The 23,392-nt window shown below is 43.2% G+C and overlaps 2 protein-coding genes across 2 annotated transcripts in view; one reads left to right on the forward strand and one right to left on the reverse strand.

The window, feature by feature from the left end:
• The window catches only part of LOC104272503 (serine/threonine-protein kinase WNK1-like), a gene marked incomplete at its 5' end in the record, with an annotated part of 71,374 nt that extends 61,612 nt beyond the window's left edge, over window positions 1-9,762 (forward strand). Inside the window, 3 exons of the mRNA XM_009867514.1 lie at window positions 1,065-1,259; window positions 8,094-8,281; window positions 8,426-9,762. Of these exons, the coding sequence (XP_009865816.1) occupies window positions 1,065-1,259; window positions 8,094-8,281; window positions 8,426-8,740 (698 nt within the window). The remainder of the gene's footprint in view (window positions 1-1,064; window positions 1,260-8,093; window positions 8,282-8,425) is intronic.
• A 4,244-nt stretch (window positions 9,763-14,006) lies between these two features.
• RAD52 (RAD52 homolog (S. cerevisiae)) lies at window positions 14,007-22,515 on the reverse strand. The gene is made up of 11 exons (XM_009867513.1): window positions 22,441-22,515; window positions 20,964-21,065; window positions 20,265-20,358; window positions 18,516-18,583; window positions 18,137-18,255; window positions 17,972-18,047; window positions 16,299-16,495; window positions 15,741-15,877; window positions 15,070-15,150; window positions 14,334-14,576; window positions 14,007-14,065 (listed from the first exon to the last, which is right to left on the reverse strand). The coding sequence occupies exons 1-11, from the start codon at window positions 22,513-22,515 to the stop codon at window positions 14,007-14,009; spliced, it is 1,251 nt and encodes a 416-aa protein (XP_009865815.1).
• Window positions 22,516-23,392: the final 877 nt, after the last annotated feature.

A 23,392-nucleotide genomic window follows, 5' to 3' on the forward strand; every position in this document is an offset into this window, starting at 1 on the left:
TAGATTGTCTCACTTGTGACTTCTGCAATCTCTACTGAAAGATACTGTTACATTGTTCTGTAAGAGCAGTTTTAAAGTTAGGATTTGTATCTTTTAGTGATTAGTCCTAGGGCTCTGACTAGGAAGAGAAGTATAAATCTATCAGGAAAACTTTGGTTTTTTTTGACGACGTTAGTTTGTTTGCTTGTTTAAGATCAACTGCTTTTATTGCCTCCAGAAACTGGTTTTGCAAAATGGGGTTGGCCTCTTCAGTAATATTCAGACATTTTCTTCTTTTATGCTACAGTATCACTTGAGTGTGGTATTACTACTGTCTTTGAATTCAGAAATGTAGTCACAGCTGATGGATGTTATAGTGATTTTTTTTTTTAATGGAGTTGCATTTTTTTTGTACTTGTGCACTGAGAGTTTCAATTGTCAAGGTTTCCTTTCTTACTAAAACCATTTTCAAAATGGAACTGAGCAAAATAGTTCTGTTTAATGTTTGCATGGCATAGATGCCACGTGCTTGCTGGGTAACTGTAGATGTCTCAAATTCTGTAGTGTTGAGTGAACCAGATGGGAGGGCCAGTACTGTGAGCAAAAATACTTGTTACTGCTTCCTGCACCTTGGTGATTTCATGTCGTGCTGCAGTTCCTGTATTAGGTCACCTTGGCTGCTCACTTCTGGTTTGTTACGTGAAAGGGGAGCTCTGTGTGAGCACATGGGGGAGAGCTAGCACTGAGCCGCCTTGAAACTTAAGAATATAGGAATTTTTCTAGTCTTACTGCTTTCTGAGAAACTGGAGTAGTTCCCCTGTTTCCCCCTCTTGGATTGTCACACTTGACCAGAGGACGATCCTTTTTTTTATTTTCCCCCCCCCGCCACAGCACTTCTTCTTGTGTCACTAGTGTAAATAGCTCAACTGATTGTTTGAGTTACTGGGTAGTGACTTTGCTCCCTAGTAAATGTTCTAATCAAAGTTTCCTGTGTTTTTCCTTCTGTCCCCTGGGGACAAGGACAGAAGCTTTGAAAATGATGCGCAGAAACGTTGAACGACTTTTTACCTTCCTTCTTCCTCTAGGCAATCTGTCAGCTCAAAGCGCACCGTCAGTCTTGCCCCCACAGCAGACTCTTCATCCTCCTGGTAGCGTGCCAGAGCCCGGCCAGAACCGTTTGTTACAGCCCCTCAAACCTTCACCTTCCAGCGAAAATCTCTACTCTGCCTTTACCAGTGATGGTGCCCTCTCGGTACCAAGCCTTTCGGCACCAGGCCAAGGTAAGACTTTAAGCAGAATTAGTGTTGAGTCTTGCACCTTTGGTACTGGCAAATGAATGATCAGCTTGATGACTCTTAATATTTAAATTTTTTTGATATGTAGCCTAAAGTAGGTTGGTAGTCTCCAGCGGATGTGTGGAGGCCGATGAGGGTGTTTCTTGCAACTAGATTTCTGCCTTCTCACAGCGGTGAAGCAAGGTTGTTGAAGTGATGAATAAATAGCACATGGCCCTGTCAGTTGTACTGAAAGCACTGAGGAGAGCACAAGAGTACAGTGTGGTGTTGGCAAGTGATGTTCTGCTGACCCAGGGGGAAGGTACTGGCCGAAAGCATGAGGTGGCAGATGAGAACTGGGAGAGTCACAAATGGACAGTGAGACTAAGGAATGGGACAGAGCAGCTTTGGTATTAATAGAAAATTGACATGGTAGGAGACTTCTGAAGGCTCAGAGTCCTTTCAGACTTTCAAAATGTTTTGGCTGTTTCTGTCAATGGCATTTTTAACAATAAAAGGTAAAAAAGGCTCATGTTCCATTGTGAGTTACAGGAATTAGCTTGGAACAAAGTGTTAGTGTAGGAGGATGGGATGGTAGGAATAGTAAATTGTTCATTTATTTGAGTTACGCAAGTTGTCGATTGCTTGTTATTAGTTAGTATGTTATCAAATAATTTCTCAGACACAGCTCTGACTTACTTGGCAGGAAGGGTTTTTTCTGCTTGCTAGTTGTTAGCGGGGTGGTAGCTTGATTCCTCTTCTTTGAACTTAGCTGTTTCAGGTTTTTTCCACCCCTTGAGAATCTTTTTGAAAACCTTTGACATCAATTCTAATGCATGTTTTCTCTGGAATTGGAGAAATACACACAGAAAATTGAACCAATTTCTTGGAAGAATTTCCCATAGAGGTTTTTTTTAATGAGCTGTTTGAAGTATTTTAGAGCTATGCGAGTCATCTCCCTGTGTCTAGAGTTGTGCAGTACCGTTTTATAATTGGATACTTTTGCCAGGATTTGGCTTTCCTATAGATTGCAACCTCTTGTTGGGTTTGTGTGCTGGCGAGTGATGCTGTGAACTTGGCCTAATGTCTAGAGGTACTGGAGAGTCTCTTCACTCTGTATATTGTGTACGTACTCTTTGGCTCACGCTTTGAGACTTTATTCTTGTGTGTCATGTTAATGCATTTCACCCCTCCAACCTCAAGTTGCTAACATCTTGTAGCGGTGTTCTGTCTCTTCTCCTTTCCTTTCTCTGTTCTTCCCGTTTTTGTTTTCTCACAGGCTGTGCGAAGTTTAACTGTGCATCTGAGAGAGTGACGTTCAAGCCTGGTGGCAGGAGGACCCGATTTCTGAGTACGCCCTGCTTGGCTCTTTGTGTGTAACACCTTTACTCCTTCCTTGTCTGTTTTTTGTTTTGTCTTTTTTGGTTCTTTTGGTTTGTTTTCTGCTGCTTGGATCTGTTTCATGCAGCCCATTTGCATCTGTCACCTTGTATTCCCTCTCATCCCATGGCTCAGCTGAGCTGCTCTTAGCACACCTTTAGAAGTTTGGGTTCTCACATTAGGTAATCTGTTAAACTCATGACAGCAAGGACTTGTTTTCTCTAAGCTTTTGATGTGAACTTTCAGGACAGGTCAGTGAAATAACAGAAACTGGGGAGAGTTTGCAAGTTGTGGAAGCATGGGCATTTTGTTTTGGGCTGCCTTAGTAATTGGGCTTCAGTGTATGTTAGCTGACATAAGTCTTGGAGGGGAGGTAGCCTTTCTAGCGGAATAGCGAGGAAGATCCGTTTTCCAAATTATTCCTTTGTTGGACATTACTGTTACTGATGGAGAGAATATGTTGACTTCTTCCAGCAGTATGCTTGCTGTGCATTTTTGGATGTTTTTTTATGTTCTCAGCACTAGTGCTGATTATAGTGCAGAGCATTGATGCCACCTGTAGGCAGTTAATAATGCTACTTATGTTCATTAGCAGGTAAATAGTGAAAGACTGAAGTGTTGAGGGTTTTAAAAGTACTTTGAGAATATTTTCAGGCAAACTCAAACAATCCTTTACCTATTAATGGGTCCAGGTTGAGATTTTTTTTTGCTGTGAATTGGAGATATGCTAAATGTGCAAGAAACAACAGTAGAGGTGAGCAAATAGACATCTTCAGACACCCTGTCAACCCTCACAAGTTACTTTGCAGCTCTTTTCAGAATCCTTTTGTTTTTACTTACATTAGACCAGACTTACAAGAGAGCCTCAAACTTCTGATGTGGTTGAAGTAATGATACGCTTGAGCTGAGGCTGCTGATGTGCTGCTTTTCCCTGGGAGTGCTGCAACATCTCCCATGCTGCTTCTGCAGGCTGGACCCTTTAAATGTCTGACATTTGTTTCCTCCCCTGTGGAATGACTTGATATGAGAAACCTCAAAGTGCTGTAGAGACCATCAGTCGCTGCACTGGGCGACAGTGCCACGCACCTGTAGTGTCTGTCTCGCTGCAGTTGGCTGTAGCACGGCTGAGCCGCAGCGTCGTGCGCAGGAACTGGGCCTGACCTTCTGCAGAGACAGCTGCAATGCAACCAGCTCCATCCTCTGAGAAAGTGAATGAGTCAGAGGGAGGGGAAGTTTTTTCCTGGCTGTTCAGTTTTGCAACGATACCTCTATCACACTTCATTGGAATTGGGGACGTAAGCACTAGTGGTATTTCATGTTCGAAATTGAGAAGGTGCAAAGGTTTTTGCTAGCCATATTATTGTGCAGATGTTCACTAACTGATATCTGCAATCTCAAGAGTTATGTCTCCTTTCTTGGAAGAAGTTAAATTCTTACCAAAGCTAACTCTTTAAAATTATCTTTAGCATGACCTGTCCATTACTGGAGTAGGGAATATAAAGAACAGCCATCCTGTTTCTAGAATTGACGATGAACTTGAATATATGAGAGATCATTTACTTCAAAGGCCTTGGCTTGCTGCAAATTGACCATCATCTGGCTGTAAGACTATTTTGTCATGCATCTCTTTTTTTTTTGTGGGACTGGTGCTTAGGGAAATGGATTCCTTTTAAGAAGTGAGTTGTAGCTGTCCTGTAAAAGTCAATGGTACTTGGCATGGCACAGCTTGGCCTGGCACTCGGCTTATTGCAGGTTGCTTGCTTCCTAAAGTCTTGTCCTTGAAATGCTATTGCAGACTGTTGTGGAGAGTGACAACTGGAGAAGATGCTGGGTTCGGATTGGTGGTGTTGAGGCAACAGTGCAGTAATTGATGCTTTTAACTGTGCAGCTGGAGAAACAGAGTGGTACAGCTCGGCAGGGAATGGCTGAACTGTTCTGTGGATCTGAGGAAATAGGGCAAACTAAAAACCTATCAAATAAATATTTCTCATCTTGTAAACCGGTCAAACTTTTGATAGCTGTAAAATGCTTCCTGTGTCCTGACTAAAGTAGAAGATGTACTTGCTTTTCCTTTGGTGATAGCAGCCAGCTGTGACAGTAATGTCTGCTGACATTCTTCACTACACTCTGGGAATTCAGAAAAATGACTGCAGGAGGCTGGGCCTCTTCTCTTTCTGAGAGTACAACTGATTAAACTGTGAGACCAGTCTTTGGGTTTTTCCTGGAATGTCCCAGCAGTGACTACAAGAGCCCTGCTGTGCTGTGTTCTCTGTTTCTCACCAAGCTTTTTGTACTGTTTGCTGATACTAAACGTTTCTCACTGTTTCTCTTATCTTTAACAAATTACTCTCTCTTTGTGCTTCAGGGAAGATGGTGAAAAAAGTCTGTCCTTGCAACCAGCTCTGTAGTAATTATCTTATTTCTGTTATCTCCGATCCCTGATTGTAAAGCTATTCATCAGCTTTTTCTGGTCACCGAAGCCTTACCTCCCTGACTCTGTCTCCAGCACAGCATCTGTCTGTCTGTGTTATGCCCTCAGATGTGTACTCTGTCCTTAGTATATCAAATAGTCTGGATGTTACTCTTGCAGATGAGTGGAGGCAGGCAGAACCTCGCCTTTGCTGTGGAACTCTTATGCTCATCACTAACGAGAGTGAGTCGGGCAGTCAGGGTCAGTTGCTCACTGTAACGCGCTAGAGTTGCACCTCTGAGCAGCTGGTTTGTTTACAGACCTGATGGGGCTTGCCACCTCAGAGATGGATCCAATTGCAGACACTCCTTCAGAACTGCACAAGAGTAAGCCATTGGAAATCTCCAGTGTGTCTCCCAAAGCAAGAGGTGTTTAGAAAAGCCTGTGTGTGCTCACGTAGCTTAAAACTGTTCTAAAGGTGTCTTTTGGCTACTGGTTTGTGGGGGGAAAAATAAAAGGGCAGAATGAAAGCATTATATGTAGCAGGCTGGAGAGAGAGAAGCCTGTTTCACTTCAGATCCTTCATGTCAGAGCAGAACTGGGGACGGCTGCTGTGACCGTGCAGGAATGTGGGGAGGTTGTTTCCATTGAATGCTACAAGTTGAAGCACTTCCTTTTCAGACTCTTCTGGATGGCAGTTTCTGCAGGTGGTGACTACGTCAGAGCTAAAATTTGAGGTCCCGAAGCAGTAATTTTTAAAACTGACATTATGTGGGAGCTTTGGTAATTGTGTAGCTCACCTGTAATGGTGTGGGCTGGTCTGTCTGTGACCTGAGGTAGGAGCTCCCTAACAAAACCATTTTTGGAGACAAAGCTCTGGCGACCTCCCACCTTTCCCACTCTGAACCAATCCAGTCCTTTTTGAAATACTTAAACTTTCCTAAATGAACTTTCACACCTTCAGCTGAATGCACTGTAGTATATACCTTGATTCGTTCTCTCCCTTCTGTGGCTTGAGGAGGCTCTCCAGCACAGATCCAGGATCCAGTTAAAGTGGAAATGTGAAATACCAAAAGCAGATACTGGCCATCGTGAAGAGAATGAGAGCAAGTGTGTCAATCCCTGCATGAACCTTCACGGTGGAATGTGATTATTACTGGTTCTGGCAGCTCCCCTCAAGTACCTCTTTCTTGCTTTTGCCTCATTTGTCTTTAATTTCACCTTTCACATCGTGTTATTTAATAACTATTCTGAGCCCTTTTCCACATGATGCATGCCTAAGGTTTGTGTTCCTCACTACCTTACAAATGCGTTCCTGTCACTCTTCATCCGAGCTGCAGCTGCACTCCCTGGCCAGGGAACCTCATCCTTTCCTTTTTGCGTGTATGGTCGCATGCGTCTGCCCACCTGTAACAACTGCTGCCCTGCCTGGGGACACCCCGGGCCCGGGAGCCACACTCGTGCTTGAGCTGGAACTGGTGGGAGGGATGCGTATCCTTCCCTTCTCAGCACTACTAGAGACAGTAACACTTTGCTTATTTGTCCTGCATAGTAAGTACGTCACCTTCCTAATTCACTCCTCAAAATGGAACATTCCTGCAGGGGTTTGGAGCCGATTTGTTCTTTCATATGGCAGTTGCAAGTCCCGTGGCTGATAGCTGGGGAAAGTGGAACAGATGAAGTAGCTGCCAGGCAAGAGACGGCGACTGGCATTTGGCCTTTGCAAAAAAGCGATGAGTTTCATTACTGGCATTTCTGATGCTCCACTTTCAATCAGTGTTCTTCAGGAATGTCTGCCATAAGCTTGGATTTCCCAGTTGCAGTCTTCAGAGTGAGCAAGTAGAAACGTTTGAGGAATGCGGAGAGCCGAGTAGCTGAGGATGTGTGCTTGCAAGGAGCACTGGGTTTAGCACTGCAGTGGCCAGATACTGAAAAATTTAGATTTGAAAAAATCTAGTTTTGTTCTGCCTTTACGTTGTCCTTCCAAAAAAAATCTGCCCAGCGGCTAACTGTCACTTCGGCATCTGTAAATGAGGATACTTTGCAGTACTGCTGGGAACACAGGATACTTGTTAGTATGCAATTTCTTTGATTCCTGTTATGAGGTCTGCCTTTGAAAAACCTGAGCTGGAGTGCAGATGCTTGTTTTTGTAAGTGTGAGGGGGACAGTGAGGCTATCCAAAACAAAGCTGCTAGGTTTTTTTTTTTGTTCTACAGGATAATGTTTGGCAAGCTTTCTAGCAGAACTGGAACCTGGTATTTATGTGAAGAGTGTTTTTGTGTTCTTGCAGTCAACCCAATTAATAGAAAAACTTGCCAAAGCATGTTTGAGGAACTCCTCTCATTTCTGCCTTCTTTAAGCTGTGTTAGTTGTTTGCATCTGAAATGCTTGTTCTTTTGACGTAGGAATCTGAACATAATGGCAAAAAAAAAAATTTCAGAGGCAAAAAAGCAAAATTTAATGCAGTGCAGACTTCCCTGCTGATTCTGGCTGTTTGGTGGATGAAGACAGTCCCATCTGGTTATCCTCAAGAACATAAGTATGGCAGCTATTGGAAACAGCAGTTGCTGCTTCTCACTGTGACTTTTTGTGTAATCTGGGTGAATTTTTCTGTTCGTTTTACAAAGTGAAGATAACTTGCTACAGAGCAGCTGGCAATGCTGATTGTACAGTTCCTTATTCAGCATCCAGCATTGTCCTCCGAGGGGAAATTGACCTGTGCCGACAGTGGTTGCTGCTAATTAAAAGGTGTAGGTTGGGAGAACCATGTCCTTTTTCCTCTGACAAAGACCTGTCGTGGCTGCTGCTATTCCCCTCTCAAGATGACTGCTTGCAACACTTCTTGAAAAGTAAACATATCTACGAAATACTCTGAGAAAATGCCTGTAGGAGTCCTTGTAGTTCCCACTTCAGTGTGTCCTGGAATCGAGACTTAGAATTAATCTGCATGGCATTTTAACCACCTCTCTGTTGATGTACCATTATTACATTTACTGGAGAAAGATGATCTTTCACCCAAGTTTTGATTCCTGTTTTGTTATATTTGTAGGGACCAGCAGCACCAACACAGTCGGGGCTGCAGTGAACAGCCAAGCGCCCCAGTCTCAGCCGACAGCTATTGCCTCAAACCGGAAGGGCACTTTCACGGATGACCTGCACAAGCTGGTAGACAGCTGGGCCCGAGATGCCATGAATCTGTCTGGCAAGAAGGTTGGCAAAGGGCACAGCAGCTACGAGGTAAGGAGTAATCCGTGAACATTTTTGGTAAGGAAGCATGAATTACTGTCTGTCAGTAGGGTGTTAAATGCAGTTAGAGTACAGTTGCCATGTAGCTCTAACAACTTTTCTTGGGGATTGTTTTTTTCTATTGGTTTTTTTCAGGGCCCTGGAATGGCAAGAAAATTCTCAGCACCGGGTCAGCTCTGTATCTCTATGACATCTTCCCTGGGTGCTACGCCCATCTCTGCAGCATCAGCTACCTCTTTAGGTCCCTTCACGAAGGCTATGTGTCCTCCACAGCAGTACGGTTACCCGGCGGCATCTTTTGCCACTCCGTGGAGTGGGACGGGTGGTCCAGCACAGCCGCCGCTCAGCCAGTTCCAGCCTGTAGGTGCCACGTCTTTGCAGAGCTTCAACATCGGCAGCTTGCAAAAATCCATCAGCAACCCTCCAGGCTCCAACCTGCGGACCACTTAGCCACGTGCGGAGGCTGTGCTGGCTAGACCTCGGGACAGGGCTTGGGGAGGGAGATGGGGCTCCGTATCAACTACTAGTGCTGCAATGAACTGGTAGCTTGCCAGACTGGGAATGAATTTCTCTTTTCCAACCATTGCTGTCAACTCTCTGTTAAAGGGAGTTTCCCCACGCGCTTTCAAGGGGGAGGAGGATGATCAACATCCTTACGATGGGACAGAGCTTTTGACCGAGGGGTTCTGCTCTTGTGTGGAACAAGAGCTGTGAAGAGAAGTCACAGGGTCAGTTAACGCAGTCTTGCTGTAAGATTTCTCTGGTTTGAGGCTGAATCTACCTGTGTTGAGGTGGGAGAGCTGAGTCCTAGCATGAAGCTTTAGCACGCTTCTCATCTCTCCCTGAAGACCCAAGACCAGGAGAAAAGCTGTTCGAGTCCCCCTCCTCTCCCTCTCCCCAGTCAATCGTACCTGGCTCTGAAACGATGGGGCACATGAATGGACTTGCAGTGCAGCCCGTGCTTGATAGGTCATTACTGCTTTAAGTAAGATATTAACAGCTTTGACTGCAGCATTAGAGCAATTTAAATTGTTTAAAAAATTTTAAAAGTTCCCTGCGGACATGTACTTACCATCAGTTTTGATGTGGAAACACTGTGATATATAAATGTTGTTGGACAACAGTAGTTTAAAATTGAGTGGAATATAGAGGGTTAAAAAAGTTAAAAAGAAAAAATGGGAAAAAAAGCTAGCTATATCCTTATACTTATTGGAGACACTTTAACTTTTTCCTTTGTATTTTCATTGTATTAGATAAATAAATGTGAATGTAAAATTGTATAAATTAATGTACTTGAATACTTGTCTGTTCTCCCAGTATGCTTGCTGGATATTTTAGTGCCTTGGACTTCTATTGCTTCTGCAGTTAGCGTCGTCTTCCCAGCAGACCCCCAGGTGGACAGAGGGCAAGTTTGGAGAAGGACGGATTATTTGTACCTAGGGACCGGGACATCGGCGTTCACGTAGCGATACCGTTACTGCGTAGAGTAGGTGTACGGAGGGGGAAGTCATTGAGGCGGCAGGTTGGAACAATGTTCCGTGCGCTGGGGAGACTTGTCCGGGCGGGCAGATCTGAAGTCGCTGGTGTGACAGGGGCCAGGTGGGGGTAGGATGGAGGGTTGTGGATGAAGCTAAAACAAGATGAACCAACATCGTCTCTGGAGGCAAGAGGTCTGATTCAGAAGCGGAGAGAGGATGGGGACAACATGTGTCTTTGGGAAAGGCTCAACTTAAGATGCAGTTTGACTCCACCAGTGAAGTGGTCAAGATGTTTGGTCAGGTTGTGACTTGAGGGAGAGTTGCCGTTGCTCGGTGGCATGGGCTTGTCTGCTGGGATTGCTTTTTTTTACTTTTTTTTTTTTTACTTGGTTTTTATTTTTGGTGGGTTTTTGTTTGTTTGTTTTTGGTTTGGTTTTTTTTTTGTTTTTTTTTTTTTGTTTTGTAAAATCCATTTAAGCCAGGAATAGACTGTCCTGGTGCAACGTCCATTGCCGGCAATGGATGTACTTGAAACAGCCGGCATCGAGAAATTTCCTCTGTCGTACTTGGAGGATTTACAATTTTGCTCACTCTCACAAATTTCAAGCTGGTACCAGGACTGTAACTATCTGTCACCTCTTAGTAACTGTACTGTACCTTCTGTTTTGGTCATTCCCCATTTTTGTATTTAAAAAATACTGGTTTCCTCTTCAAAGTAAAAATAATACAGCCAGTATTTATGTCGTGCTGCAAAAAGCTGTGAAGGATGAGAGCACCACTTCCTGTTGCTGGGGAGGCGCTTACCAGTATCCTGGAAGCTGGTGTGTCACGGAGATACTACTTGCCTGATTTTTTTTGTTTTCTAGGAGTGCCATTCCCCTGTGGAGCCTTAATTAGGGTTTTTTTTTCTGCCTGCGGAGGTTCTCTTTTTATGAAGAAACGCCTGAGATCTGTTTCTTTCCTGTCATTTTTTTTACAGCAGTTTTGACAGCAAGGGCAGGTACAGGCTGGAGACAGGAGTGCCTGAGGGCGAAAGCTGGGGGCAAGGTGGCTGGGCTCGGAGTCCCTGAGATTTGTTTGGGGTTTTAGTCTTTGTAACTGAAGTGCAGATTAGAGCTACAGAGCGAGGAGGCTCACAGTGTGCCAGGGGAGGAAGTGGGGTCCTGGCAGTCGGAGCGGAACGGAGCACCTCAGCTTTTCCTTCTGGGCGAGCGGGTGCAGGGGAACATGCCCAGGGCGGGGAAACGAGAGCAGTGACAAACCTGAGGCAATAATGGGACAAGGATATTCATGACAGGGGAATCAACCAGCTGGATGCAGCACGTGGTTATTTAATTTTGATCTAATAAGTTTGAGGCCTTTTTTTTTTTTTCTTAATGTTATGCAAGAACTGGTTTTATTTACCATTGATTTCCTCCCCACTCCCCCCCCTCCTGTGGATGAATAACTGAAGTCTAGAGGAATAAACTAATGCTACTGAACTGTTAAATTATTTTGTTTAATATTACACTTTGAGTATCTTTTTCCACATAAAATCTGTTTCTGAATTACAAGCGTTTTCTTTACATTATTTAACAATGTACACTGTAAAAAAAAAAAATAAAAAAAATAAAATTAATTGAAACTTTGGGCTTCCCTGGCCGTAGTTAGTTGTATGTTTTGCACTAAACCCAGGCACTGCGCTCCTTGTATGATTGCGCTTTGTGCTGCAATTTGTTACCTTTGTAGAATATTTAATGAAGTCATTCAAATAAACCAAACCTGCTTTTGTTGAGCTGTGGGTTTTCTTGTTGAACAGCAGGTTCCATCCTCTCCGTCCTCTTCCTGGAGCAATTTAACTGTTACTCAGTTTATCAGTTTGTCACAGGAAAGTGCAAGAAACCCATTTTAATGAGACCTTAACTTCTTAAAAGCAGTGGTCAATAACGAGCCTTTGGCCTTTTAATAGAATGTTCTGACACAAGGTACTATAAAGAACAATTCGTAGAATGGATTTTCTTTAAGAGGGGAGGGGCCAAAGGGGCGGGGGAAGGGGCGAAGGGTAACAGGTAAGCGTGTGATTGCTTTTGTGGCTGAGTCTGTCAAGGAGTTACCAAATAGAAAAACACTCTCATGATGCCAGTGAAGATCTCGGCGCCTCTCACTGTGTGAGTGCTGCGCTGCTTCAGGGTGGCAAAGCTGGAGCAGAGTGTGCTGCAAGGGCTGGGGAAGGCCCATCCTGGGCACAGTGGAGCCCCACTCCTCTCTTTCTGTTGGGGGTGGAAGGGAGCAGAGGTGGGCAGTGCTTGGGAAGAGAAACTCCTTAGTATAGATTCGTAACAGAAATGCCATCCCCAGATTTGTGGCAGTACTGGTGAAGCGTGGAACTGCCTTACAGGGTCATTCTCCAACAGCTGCAGACTTGCAGGAATTATTTGGTATTTCTAAACACTAATTGCTGCTGCATTTCTTTCCATTTTAAGAATGGCTTTTGAGTCATGCTGTGCAAGGCCTGCCTTAGAGGGGAAGGGAAAAAAAAAGCTCTAAGTTTTCCTGCCCTTCTCAAAGGGACCAATCCTGGGAGGAGTATTGCAGCGATTACTCTGGGAGGTGGCATGGTTGTGTTTGCGCTGTTCTCATGAGTCAGGAAAGCCGATGCCCTTGTGTTTATGTGAGCCTTTAAATATTTTTTGCCGTAGAACTTTGGAACGGGTGGCTTTGAACACCGTGGTTCTGAATGTGTACACATTCCCTTCCTGACAGGTATCTGATTTCAGCAGTGACTGCGTGACTCAGGCGTGTGGTATGTGTTTCTTCCCGAGCTGTTCTGACGGCAGCACTGAATTGGAAAGAAACTGGTGTGGTGAAATGTGAAGCTTATTTTCTAGTTGTAATCTTTTACAGTTAATTGGTCCCGTCTGAAGGCCATCCTTGTTCTTTGGCCTGTTGAGGGGGATGTGAGTGGATAGCAGAGACTTTCAAGGAAAAAGGACGGATGAAGTGATGAAGGTGGGGTGGTGGAACAGGGATAAATGCTGAATATGTCAAAGGTATTTACATTTAGCTGGCTTTAAGAGGCGTGGCCAGACAGATGGCAGATGAGGTGTGGCCAGTGATGACAAAGCACAACAAGGTCCTGTTTTCAGTCTGACACTAATTTCAGGGTTGGACTAATCGAAGACTTTGGGTAAATTTTCCTGGTCCAGCTCTAACTTCCAGTCCTGCGGTATCACCTTCCTTGCCTCCAGCAGTGTGCTTCTGAAAAACAATACTGTATCCAGCATGAAGTGCTGCTTAAAACGTCTTCCTTTCAGGGAGGAACAGCTGTTGCTTTGCTCTGAAGTTTAAAAAAACCACTTAAGTTTTCTGTTGCCCATCCTAAAGCAAATGCAAGGCTGTACAGATGTGCAGGTAGTCTCTTTAGCTTCCTGCTAGTAACTAGTCAGACTGCGTTAACTTCTTGGAGCTTGTTAAACAGGAAAGGAGTTGTAATGGTTTGAAGGGTACAGAGGCACAAACGGCTAAAAGGATGGTTTGTTTTTCAAATCACGTGTTTATTTTTGTTTTGAAAAGGGTTGAAAGCTCATTTAAAAAGAGAGAAGTGCATCTTCCATTTACTTTACAAAGGGTCCAAGCAAGCACTGAGACGTGTGTGTATGGCAGCAGCCCCAGCCCAGTGCTCCTGCCCCACGCAGGCACAGCTGAGCTGACGGTGATGCTACTGCCCCGACCGGGCTGAGGCGTGAGGTGAGGCAGAGCTGGGGGCTCTGGCCCTGTGGGTGCAGCTGCAGGGTGAACGGCTGGGCCGCACCTCAGAGGTGAACACTGCTGCAGCTTCACACCCTCAGCAACCGCAGGGTGTTGGCTTTGCCACCTGACGGTGCCCTCTCCCATGAACCATCTCTCTGTGGTGAAATGCAACACTGAGGGAGAAAGAAGCTACAAATTGCATCTTGTTTTAAAGATTAATTCTGTTACCAGTTCAGGCATGTGCTGTGTAACATCAGCTTGTAATACAGCCACAAATCTGGTGCTGCAGAAGCACAAATGATTGCTCGTTTATAGAAAAAGACATCTGAAATGTGAAATATCCTGAAAGTACATTGAGCTCTTGCTGGCTGTATTAAACTCCTCACTGTAGCTTCACCACAATATGCATGAAAATCCATCAATGTATTAGACTTGCTCACATAATTTGAACAGACAACTGCAGTCTTCTGATGTAATCCAGTACGGAGGTAACGATACCACCAGGTGCTTTACGTAGGTTCTAGCCTCCTTTTCTTCAAGCTTTGACTTCTCCTATGGGGGCTGCACTCTGCCAAACAGGGAGACAGTGAGAAATGCAGATTTCTGAAAGCTTTTTGTTTCTAAACGTGCTCCTCAATTCTTTTTCTAGTTCTTCCTTGGTAGGACAGTTGGATGGAGAAACCAGACAGTTCTCCTAGCCTGCTATTGCAGCATCTGCAGCCAGGTCCAAGAGAAGAGGAATGGTTGTCCCACTCCAACTTAATAATCTAACAGCGCTGCTTTCGAGGCCAAGAGCCACTGCTAAGGCCAGTCAGTTGTGTTTTGGTAGCACGTACCTGGGGCATGCTGGTTGGCGCAGCTGCTGTTGCTCACGGTTGTAGCAGACGGCTGCAGTTGTGCAAGTCTAGCCGAAGCTTTGTGGTAATTCATTCTGTGGGGTGTCCTGTTACGAGTGGTCATTTGATGACATCCACGGGGTGTTTCAGGTGTCTGGTGTCCAGGCGATGGGTCTGCTGTTTTGTGACTCAGTAGCTTAAGATCAATGTTCTCCAAGGAAATGTCCCAAAGCTCAGGGTCATCTAGAATGAATGAAAAGGTGATGAAATCAAAGATGACAGTATTGTACTACAGGAATGACAGCAACTCCAGGACCAGCCCCCTCTTTTGCTACAAGTGGTGGCCACTAAAAAAAATTCAACTTTAAAACATCTTGTATGTCAGTGCAGGGAAATGGTACTACCCCTTGTACTCTGGACTTAAGCAATGGCCAGGCACCATGCTGCAACTGTGATCCAACTTGTAAATTGCTTTTCTGTGCAATATAGCTTCAGGAAAAGGATTTACTAAATAGGTATAACAACCTCACTGAAAAGCATTAAGTATGAAACCCGACGGGCATCATTTCCCTGCCACTCAAGCAAATATTTTAAGATCAAGTTTGTATTGTTAAGATCACACTCATATGCACACTTCTATTATTCCAGGCTCTACAAAACTTTTACACTATACTCTGAAGAGCTGATTAAAATGCTAAGGGTTTAACACTCTATCACTCATCACGTTTTGGCTGACCTGCAAAGAACTCCTCTTCTATCGCGAGCTCCTGTTGTACAGCTGCGGGAGTGCTGTGCTTCACAGGAGGATCGGATGTTGCTGGATGGAAGTAACACAGGAAGAGAATAATATCAGAAGAACCCTTTGCTCAGCATGAGTCTGAAGTGATAAGCAGAAGCTGACACCCTCTTTTTTCCTAGAGCTGGTAGCAGTATATGGAATGGTAAGACTGTATCCGCTGACAAGAGCTACTGCGCTACTTTAAAGTGTCTGCCCCATCCCCAAGTTACTGCTTACTACATGGCTGTCTACACATCCCCGTGAGTAAAGAGCAACGTGCTAGTAGCTAATGCAATGTGTGTTTGCCTGCAACCACCTCAGGGACGTGCTGTGCCCCAGCGCTGGTGCAGCACGTTAGGTGCTGACAACAGCCAAGTGTGGCACTGCATGATGCTTCAAGAGGGCTGAAAAGTCGTAGGTTTAACAATGCAGTTTTAGAGCCCACATTCCTGTTACTTTAAGAACATAGAAGGAGGAGAAAGTATGATAATCCTCCTTCCTTCGGCCTCAAAGGTGTGTTGATGGAAAAGTACGAAGCAAATGAAAGTGGTCAGGCTCCTGTATCGAGGGTAACACATGCCTGCCAGTACCTATCATGAAAACTGTCAGCTGTTAAGGTCAAGTCTTACCCTGTTTGCTGCTAGGAGTAACTGCTGGAGCCTGGCGCTTTTTCTCCATCTGTTCCCGGAACTGTTGCTGTAGCTGCTTTTGTCTCAGTTTCCGCTGGTAAGTGGCATCACATTCGGTAGCTAAAGAGTCTGTATTTCTGTTCCCCTCCCAAGTAAGCACAAAGTTAAATGGGATTTCAGCAATTCCATTTTATGAAGAAAAAAAACGTGTAATAAAGTAACGGCAAGGAAAATCCACTAAACTACCATTTTATGGCATCTTCCAAACTGGGCTGTTCATATGTCTTAAAAGGTACAGTAACTTCTAATATATGTAATATGTAATATATAATGGGTTGAGTGCGGTGCTGACAACAATGACAACCCTGAGGTTGGGGGTTCAATTCCCACTTGGTCCCCATGTGTTACCTGGTCTAGTGGAGAGAGGGCGTGCCTGCCCATGACAGGGAGGTTGGATTAAATGATCTCTAAGGTCCCTTCCGACCTAGGCCATTCTATGATAATATATAATATATAACGTATATAGCTTATAAAACAAATTTATAATAGCAGAGTCACCTGGTACTATTTGGCTGTTCCTGATCTACTGTCACTGCAGCAGCCTCTGTCTGAGCAGGCTTACAGTTAGATGCCATCTCACAGCATTGTCTCCCTCCCATGTTCTGCCTTTCCAAACAGCTGTTGTATCTTGCTTTCTCTATTTCAGGCTCATAGTCTTGTCTTTTAGCTTTGGCCAACTCTAACTCAGGGGGTATCTAGTAAAGGAAGAAAAAACATATTCAGAAAATTTCTTCATCAGCTTAACAAAGTATGCACAGGCTTCTTCTATACAATAATGTTGAAAAATCTGATTTGTTTGCTCTAAGTAGAGTATTAATTAGAAAAATGAAATTCATTTTCAGTACAAAGTCACTGACTTAATTAATCATTGAATTCATGCAACTTCGTGTTAGTTTAACAGTTCAGTGCTCTAGGGCAGGTGCCCATGTCTCCCCATACTGCGCTCCCTGCAAATGAGAACAGATGTGGGTGATGGATGCACAATTGTACAGCTTCTCAGACAGTCTCACCAGTCTGTTGCTGAGTCTGTTAGTTTTGCCAGTTCTATTTCCATGTTTGTATTAAAGGGCATGGCAAACATCTACTGAGTTCTGAAACCTTGAGATCACTGAGATACACCACGCTCTTTTGATTAAACATGGGCTGGTTTGGCTCTGTATTTTTACAAATTTGTGACAATACCACTAATAGACAATGACCCTGGCAAAGCAGAGCTCTGTGCCATCTTTACTTGGCAGGGTGTCACTTTGGATCCGCTCCTGCAGTCCAGGTTAGCTACATAGAACCGCCTTACAGCTCGGGGCTGGCATTTGGTAAATCCTTGTATAATGATGGCAGCTTTACTAGGAAATGCCATTCAGCAGCAGCTGTAAAAGGCTTCCTTTTTCCTCACTCAGCAAGGTAGGCAACCACCTAGAAGCCTATTGCCCCCCGCTGGCACTCGAGGAGCTAGTAAGATTAATGTTGGTTACTGAGGGGCAACCTCAACACTCTGAGGACTGCTGTGTTACGCCACAGCACAGGTCCAAATCGTGATAGCGCTGAAGGAATGGGGTTACAGTACGGTCATCACTGATGAAGATGCACATCACTGTTTCTTGTCTCTCTGGACCAAAGACCTCTGACAGAGGTGTTTCTCCATGGTGTTGGTTACCTCAGAAGGTTCACTGAGGTGAACATTTCACAGCAGGTAAAGTAACCGCAGCTCTTTCTTTGCAAACTGAAATGTAAGGAGGTAAGGAGGCTGAAAAGCAAAGCAAGAAGTAACGTGGCTTCTTGTTGTTTGGGAAGGATAAGAACCATAGTTATGGCATGGAAAGTAAGTGTTCAAGTACACATCAGTTCTAGTGCTAATTCTTCACGTGTCTAAGAGCCATGGTTTGCCAGTAGTATCATATCAGGCATTTAAAATAAATAAATTGAGTATAGATCTTTCCTCATGTTATTCCTCTTTCTCCAGCAGCTGAGACCAGTACATCCTGCTCTCACAATTCAGTTGCAAAATCGATGTACCAACACAAACTAGCAGGCAAAGCCTATTTGCCTCATAGCTGGAAACATTCAGGGACGAGATGCACTGATATAATTACTCATAATCTTTTTAATATGAAGAAGCAGGAGCAGCACCCATCTAGCAAGCAGTCCCTGCTCTAACAGCCCGTGTACTGCACCTGACGTGGAAGCTTATTCACGGCTCGTAGGTAGTCTTTGTCTAGGATGCAGTTCCCAAGAGCATTCCCAAAGCACCTGAGAAATAAAAGAGCTCACTGTGATTGAAAATAATACTTAATTCTCACTTAACCTCTGAAAATGTAGAAGTATTGATCTTCACTTACTTGAGTGCCCTCTTCAGTCCATCTGTTACTGCCTCCTTTCTTGCCTTTTCTAGGGACAGGGCCTTAGACTTTAGGCCTTCACTGACTCCATACCCCACATCTTCATGGTATGACCCATCCTGCAGTAAAATTTTTAAAATGGTAAGTACAGGGAACTTTCTGCACATACAGCACTTCTTAGTCGATGCTTTGCTTTCCTAAGCATGGCTACCTGCTCTTAGCTGGTTGTTCTAGAGCTAAGTCAGTGTTTTGGATGCTACTGAGTTCTCTGGTATAATACAGTACTCCTGAACCACAGTCTGACCTATGCATGAACTTTCATTCACAGCTTTAGGCAATCGCTCAACTAGAGACAGAGCAAATAAAAAAATCCACTTACCTTCAGCTGAACTTTCACAAATGCACAGACACCCACGTAGAACCTGCCGTTGTTGAGGTCAACAAAGTCTAGGGGAGGTAAAAATAACATTCTAAATAATACAAAAGACTTCTGATCCACATTTAGATCTTGTGCTGTCTTCTGCGGACATTCATAAACCTGTACCATACATATCGAATATGCCCAAATACTGTATCATCTTCTATGAAATGGAGCATGACTAACAAAATAGTAACTGTAGTTTGAGAATGCTGTCTTGCACGTATGCTCTGAACATGTTATGTGATACTTTCTGGTTATTAGTGGTTAGACCTGCCAAAAACTCACACCCTGCTACTACATGTATAAACTGAAGCATATAAAAGAAGACAGAGTTTTAAATGTTACTTCCTGTTCAGCCAGGTATCCTAAATGTCCAAAGCGTAACAGTGTTTCAGCTGGAAGGGAAGACTCAAAGTATCAATTGATAAAAAGAGTACTGGAAAACAAATTGTTATCTATAAAAATAATTTCCTTCCTATCAAACACTAGAAGCCTCCAGTTTGCAAAATCTTGCACAAGGTTTTATCCAGGACAGGCTGCCTAAAGAGCTTAAGAGATTGCAGTACAACTCTAAATTCACAATCTCTAATCTACCTTATTTTAAACCAAAAGCAACACTATACAGTATACATAGGGCGCTCTAGGTAGCAGTCTTGCAAGTCTGATAGAAACATGACAAATGTCTGAAAGGAAATGCTTTGAGGTCCGAGTACTTTGCTCACCTGTACTCTGGGGTCCAAAAGTTTTTCTGTACTCATCTAGTCTATTTGTTTAAGTATTTCGTACACTTGCCAGAAGTGCAAGCCTTTCTTCTATCCAGGAATTTAAAATCAAACATAACAGAATTCTCTGTCTCTGAATTGCTAAGGAATGACTTGTTACGGCATTATTTGAAAATGGCAGAAGTTTGAAGGATGTCCGGCCTTTCTTGACTGAAAAAGGGGCGGGGGGGATGTGGTACAGAATACGTGGAAAGCAATGAAGTGATTTGTTCTACGTCTAGAATCTGACAGCCTGAGGTAAGAAATTATTTCTGAAGGAGGAAAGGAAGGAGGTATATTTTCACAGCTTTTTTGAGCCACTTCAACAACCAGTCTTCAGTCTAAGCACAGCACATCTGCAAACAAGGACAACACTCTGCTGGTAGGTAACACTTCAGCTATGGAGATGGAAGAAGCGTAAACTTTAGGATCACCTGAATTTTTCCAAATCTTTCTACTGTAGGAAAAGGTGAGTCCCTCAAGATTAAGGGAATATTAACTGAGAATATGAACTAGTTAGAATATAAAAATTACAAGTGAGTATAAAAGTTGGTGCAGAGCTGCTGGGTGTTAAATAGTTTAATTGTAATTACTCTCGACTGAGTGTTCCCATAGAGATCAGCAAACTTGATTAAAATAGCTGATGAATAACCATAAATATGCTTAGAATCCTTTAAAGGTCCCTTCCAACCCGACGCATTCTATGAATAATGACTATGACATAGTGCAAGATCTAAAAAGAAAATAGAAGGTCTATTATTATTCAATTTCTCTCATTCTTACCAACTGTTAAGACACTTGTAAATTCCACGTGCGTCTCCCTGGGGTTTTTTTTGAGTGATCAGTTTCAAGGACAGATACCCTAGTCCTTATGTGAGAGACTTTTCCTTCAGTGCCTCACAGTGAAACAAGAGGAAAGACTTTTTTACCCTCAAGATATACTTACCAACATTCTGCTGAGTGACTGAATGAGCCCAGCCATTGAAGCCAAACATCTCATTGGCCAGACTGATTACCTTGTGACCCTCAATGTAACAGACCTGAAAAGGAATGCATATATACATAAATATATATACAAATACATAGATATAAATATGTGCCCACATGCACACATCTGTATCTGCTTTATTTTAAAGAGAGATTATGCACATCATCTTATTCTGCATAAACCCATCTGAGTTTAAGGTTCAGATAATGTGAATAACAGGATGATGGCGCGGCTTTAGGTTCACCCTCTTCCAGTAACTGCAATGGAGGATTAATAAGACAACAAACATGACGTAAGCAATGGAAGACAGAGGTAGCAGGCACTAAAGAGGGTAAAATGCAGCCAGTGTTATATAATGCTTCCTATATTCCAGTTCTGGGAAAAAGTAAGAAAAACATCCCAATGTTCCCCAAGTAGATACATATTGCCTTGTAAAGGATGAAGCACTGAAAAGTCATTTTTTTTTAAAGTGTAAAATGAATCTTTGGGTCAGTAAAAGCCAGAATTTATGCTATGCTGAATTTGCTTTCGTAGCTGCATATTAAACTACTAGTAGGAAATTAATTTCAAAAGTAAGGATTATTGTAACTTTTTTTACTCTAGTTTTCCTGGGAATAGAAACAGTGACCTGAAACATCTACAAATGTTTGTTCGTACCTTTTGTCCGCCTCCAGCTTGCCGACTGCTGATATATTCTGGACCAAGTCTCTGACGAAGAGCATGCTGGATAGCTTGATATTCACTTGCTGTGTATTGGTACTTGACAAAAACAAAACCAAAGTAAGACAAATCACTCTCTCCCTGCTTTAGCTCCCCTTCTTCTCCTAATATCCCTCCTTTACATTTTTTCATGTACAGTCCTTCCAAGAGTTGTATGATCCATTTTTAGAACCAGGATGTAACAGACAAGGATGTGTTTGTGCCTTACATTTGTGCACTATATTGGTTTTTTATCTTAATCCTGAAGTATATGTATACAAGCATTAATTATTGAGCTGTAGCCATTATTTTTCATTTCTCATAACCATTACTTACATTAGAAAAACTGAGATGATCCAGGCCTATTACTATCCTACTGAAATCTTAATGCAGTTGCCAGGAACACACATCTAAGCTTGTATCTCACCTCTCAAAAATGAAACACGGTATTTCTGTGACCAACAGGAAAAGTGTATTTAAAAATTCCAGCGTTTAACCTTACTCTACCATCATATGCCATCAGGGCAGGGAGGAGAGCAGCTCAGGCAAGCAGTCAAAATAGAATTTTCTGGAGGAATGTTCTCCTTATGCAGGGAAGGTCATTTGGATAGATAACAGCAGCTTCACTGGAAGCCTGAAGTATTGTAACTTTTCCTCCTTGTCTTAGCAGAAATATATGAGGTGCAAAGGCTAGAGAAGCCTAAGTGCATGTTAAAGGATCCAAGCACTAAAAAGCTTGTGTTGCTCTGCTCTGATGTGGGATAGAAGAGAGATTTCACCACCTAAATTCTAAGTATTGTGTATGCATGTGTTGGCTGCCTAACTGTTCAGAACACAGAATTCTACACTGTGGTGTGTCACCTAAAGTCCAACGCCTGCTAAACCTCTCTAATTTGTATTTGGTCCTATTTAAACATAAAGAAATAACTTTGCATTTTTCTGTCATTAGAATGCAAGCCTGTAACCAAAAGGCATAAAGAAAAAGAGAGTGTGCGTGTGCCTATGCCATATCCAGGAACTATGTACAAATGCCTGTTGTGGAGAAGGGAATTCACCAACAAAAAATGTGTTCAGTCCAGATATGGTTTTCTTTTTCACATTTTTTTAATAGTTGAAAGGAGTTTAAGTTTCTGAACCAGTACTGAGACTGTGTACAAGCATGATCAGGTCATCTGTTAATAAGAGAATAAAACGAGCTCCATTCTAAAAGCGCAAAATCAAGAACCTTTTGTGAAGAATCTGGAGAAATATAACTTGAGGCCTGCCAAGGCTATGATGGATGAAAATGTAATGTACAACTAGGTAGAGCATAACTAGGGTAATGGATATGACTCCAGCCTTATAGTATCCAATTTTAAAATGCATAAATATGCAAAGCAGACTTCCAGAAGCGCAAGCATGAGAATTCTATTTCCTTCTTGATAAAGGAACTGACCTGTCCGAAGCAAGCAACCAAACTGTTAGCACTGGAACTGTTGCTTTCATTGTGTTTCCCTTGACTTTCAGGCATCCCTAAAGATAAAAGAAAATACAAATGCTGAAGATAACAGAACTAACAGTCTGTATGAAGACAGGCCAAAAAGCTGTTGAAGTCCACTGCCCAGTGAGTATAACAATATTCTTTAACAGATGTGTTGGATATTACAGCAATACTACGGAACTGCTGCAGCCCCTGTTGGAAATTTGCTTTCTGATGTCACTTCAGAACAGTCAAAACTTTTCTTAAATACATTACACTATGTAGGCAGAAATGGCTAGTTTCATCCTAGAAGTAGAGGCACTGTTCTGGTCTTCCACCCACAAAACCAGTAAGGTTGAGCCTAAATTGAATTACATAACAACAATAATTATTCCATTCAAAAGACAAATAAATCGTTCTTGTGAGTAAAAATTTTTTCAGCCTATACCCTGACCTGTCAGTCTTTAGATTATTGTTTCGACTGTAATCATACCGCCTTGTATTAGGGTGGTATCACACAAATTACGTGGAGTTGAAAAACACACAGAACCCCTGTGAATTTTAAGAACTGCTACAGGTAATTCAGTAGATGGCACCCTTTTCCACGCCAGCATCCAACAACGACGGAGTCCTTCGCTCCCCCTCCACCTGCTGCCGGAGAAGTGGTCAGACTGTCTTCCCGAGGGCTTAGGCAACCAGAGCAACGGAGCTGCAGCAGCACTTCTGTATCAGCGCACAGACACAATCTCTCGTTGTATTTGCACACGGGCTGGGTACAACTGGTACGCTACCACACAGACGTTTGTACGCAATACGAAGAGAAGGCAAGTCAGTACCCATACAAGAGAGCTGGAGATGTCAAAACGGTTTGAGAAAGTCTAAAACTCTCAGTAGATAGTGTTATTTGACAGTCAGTTGGAACCTGGCT

This window comes from Apaloderma vittatum, unplaced genomic scaffold, assembly GCF_000703405.1.
Source record: "Apaloderma vittatum isolate BGI_N311 unplaced genomic scaffold, ASM70340v1 scaffold12944, whole genome shotgun sequence".
NCBI lineage: Eukaryota > Metazoa > Chordata > Aves > Trogoniformes > Trogonidae > Apaloderma > Apaloderma vittatum.

What these genes read in the sequence shown, in the direction of transcription:
- RAD52 (XM_009867513.1), bottom strand. Translation starts at nt 22,515, where the DNA reads ATGCCTGAAAGTCAAGGGAAACACAATGAAAGCAACAGTTCCAGTGCT. An exon ending in TTGTGAAAGTTCAGCTGAAG is followed by an intron (nt 18,256 to 18,515) that starts GTAAGTGGATTT and finishes ATTTTACTGCAG; the next exon opens with GATGGGTCATACCATGAAGA. An exon ending in GGACTGAAGAGGGCACTCAA is followed by an intron (nt 18,048 to 18,136) that starts GTAAGTGAAGAT and finishes TTTATTTCTCAG; the next exon opens with GTGCTTTGGGAATGCTCTTG.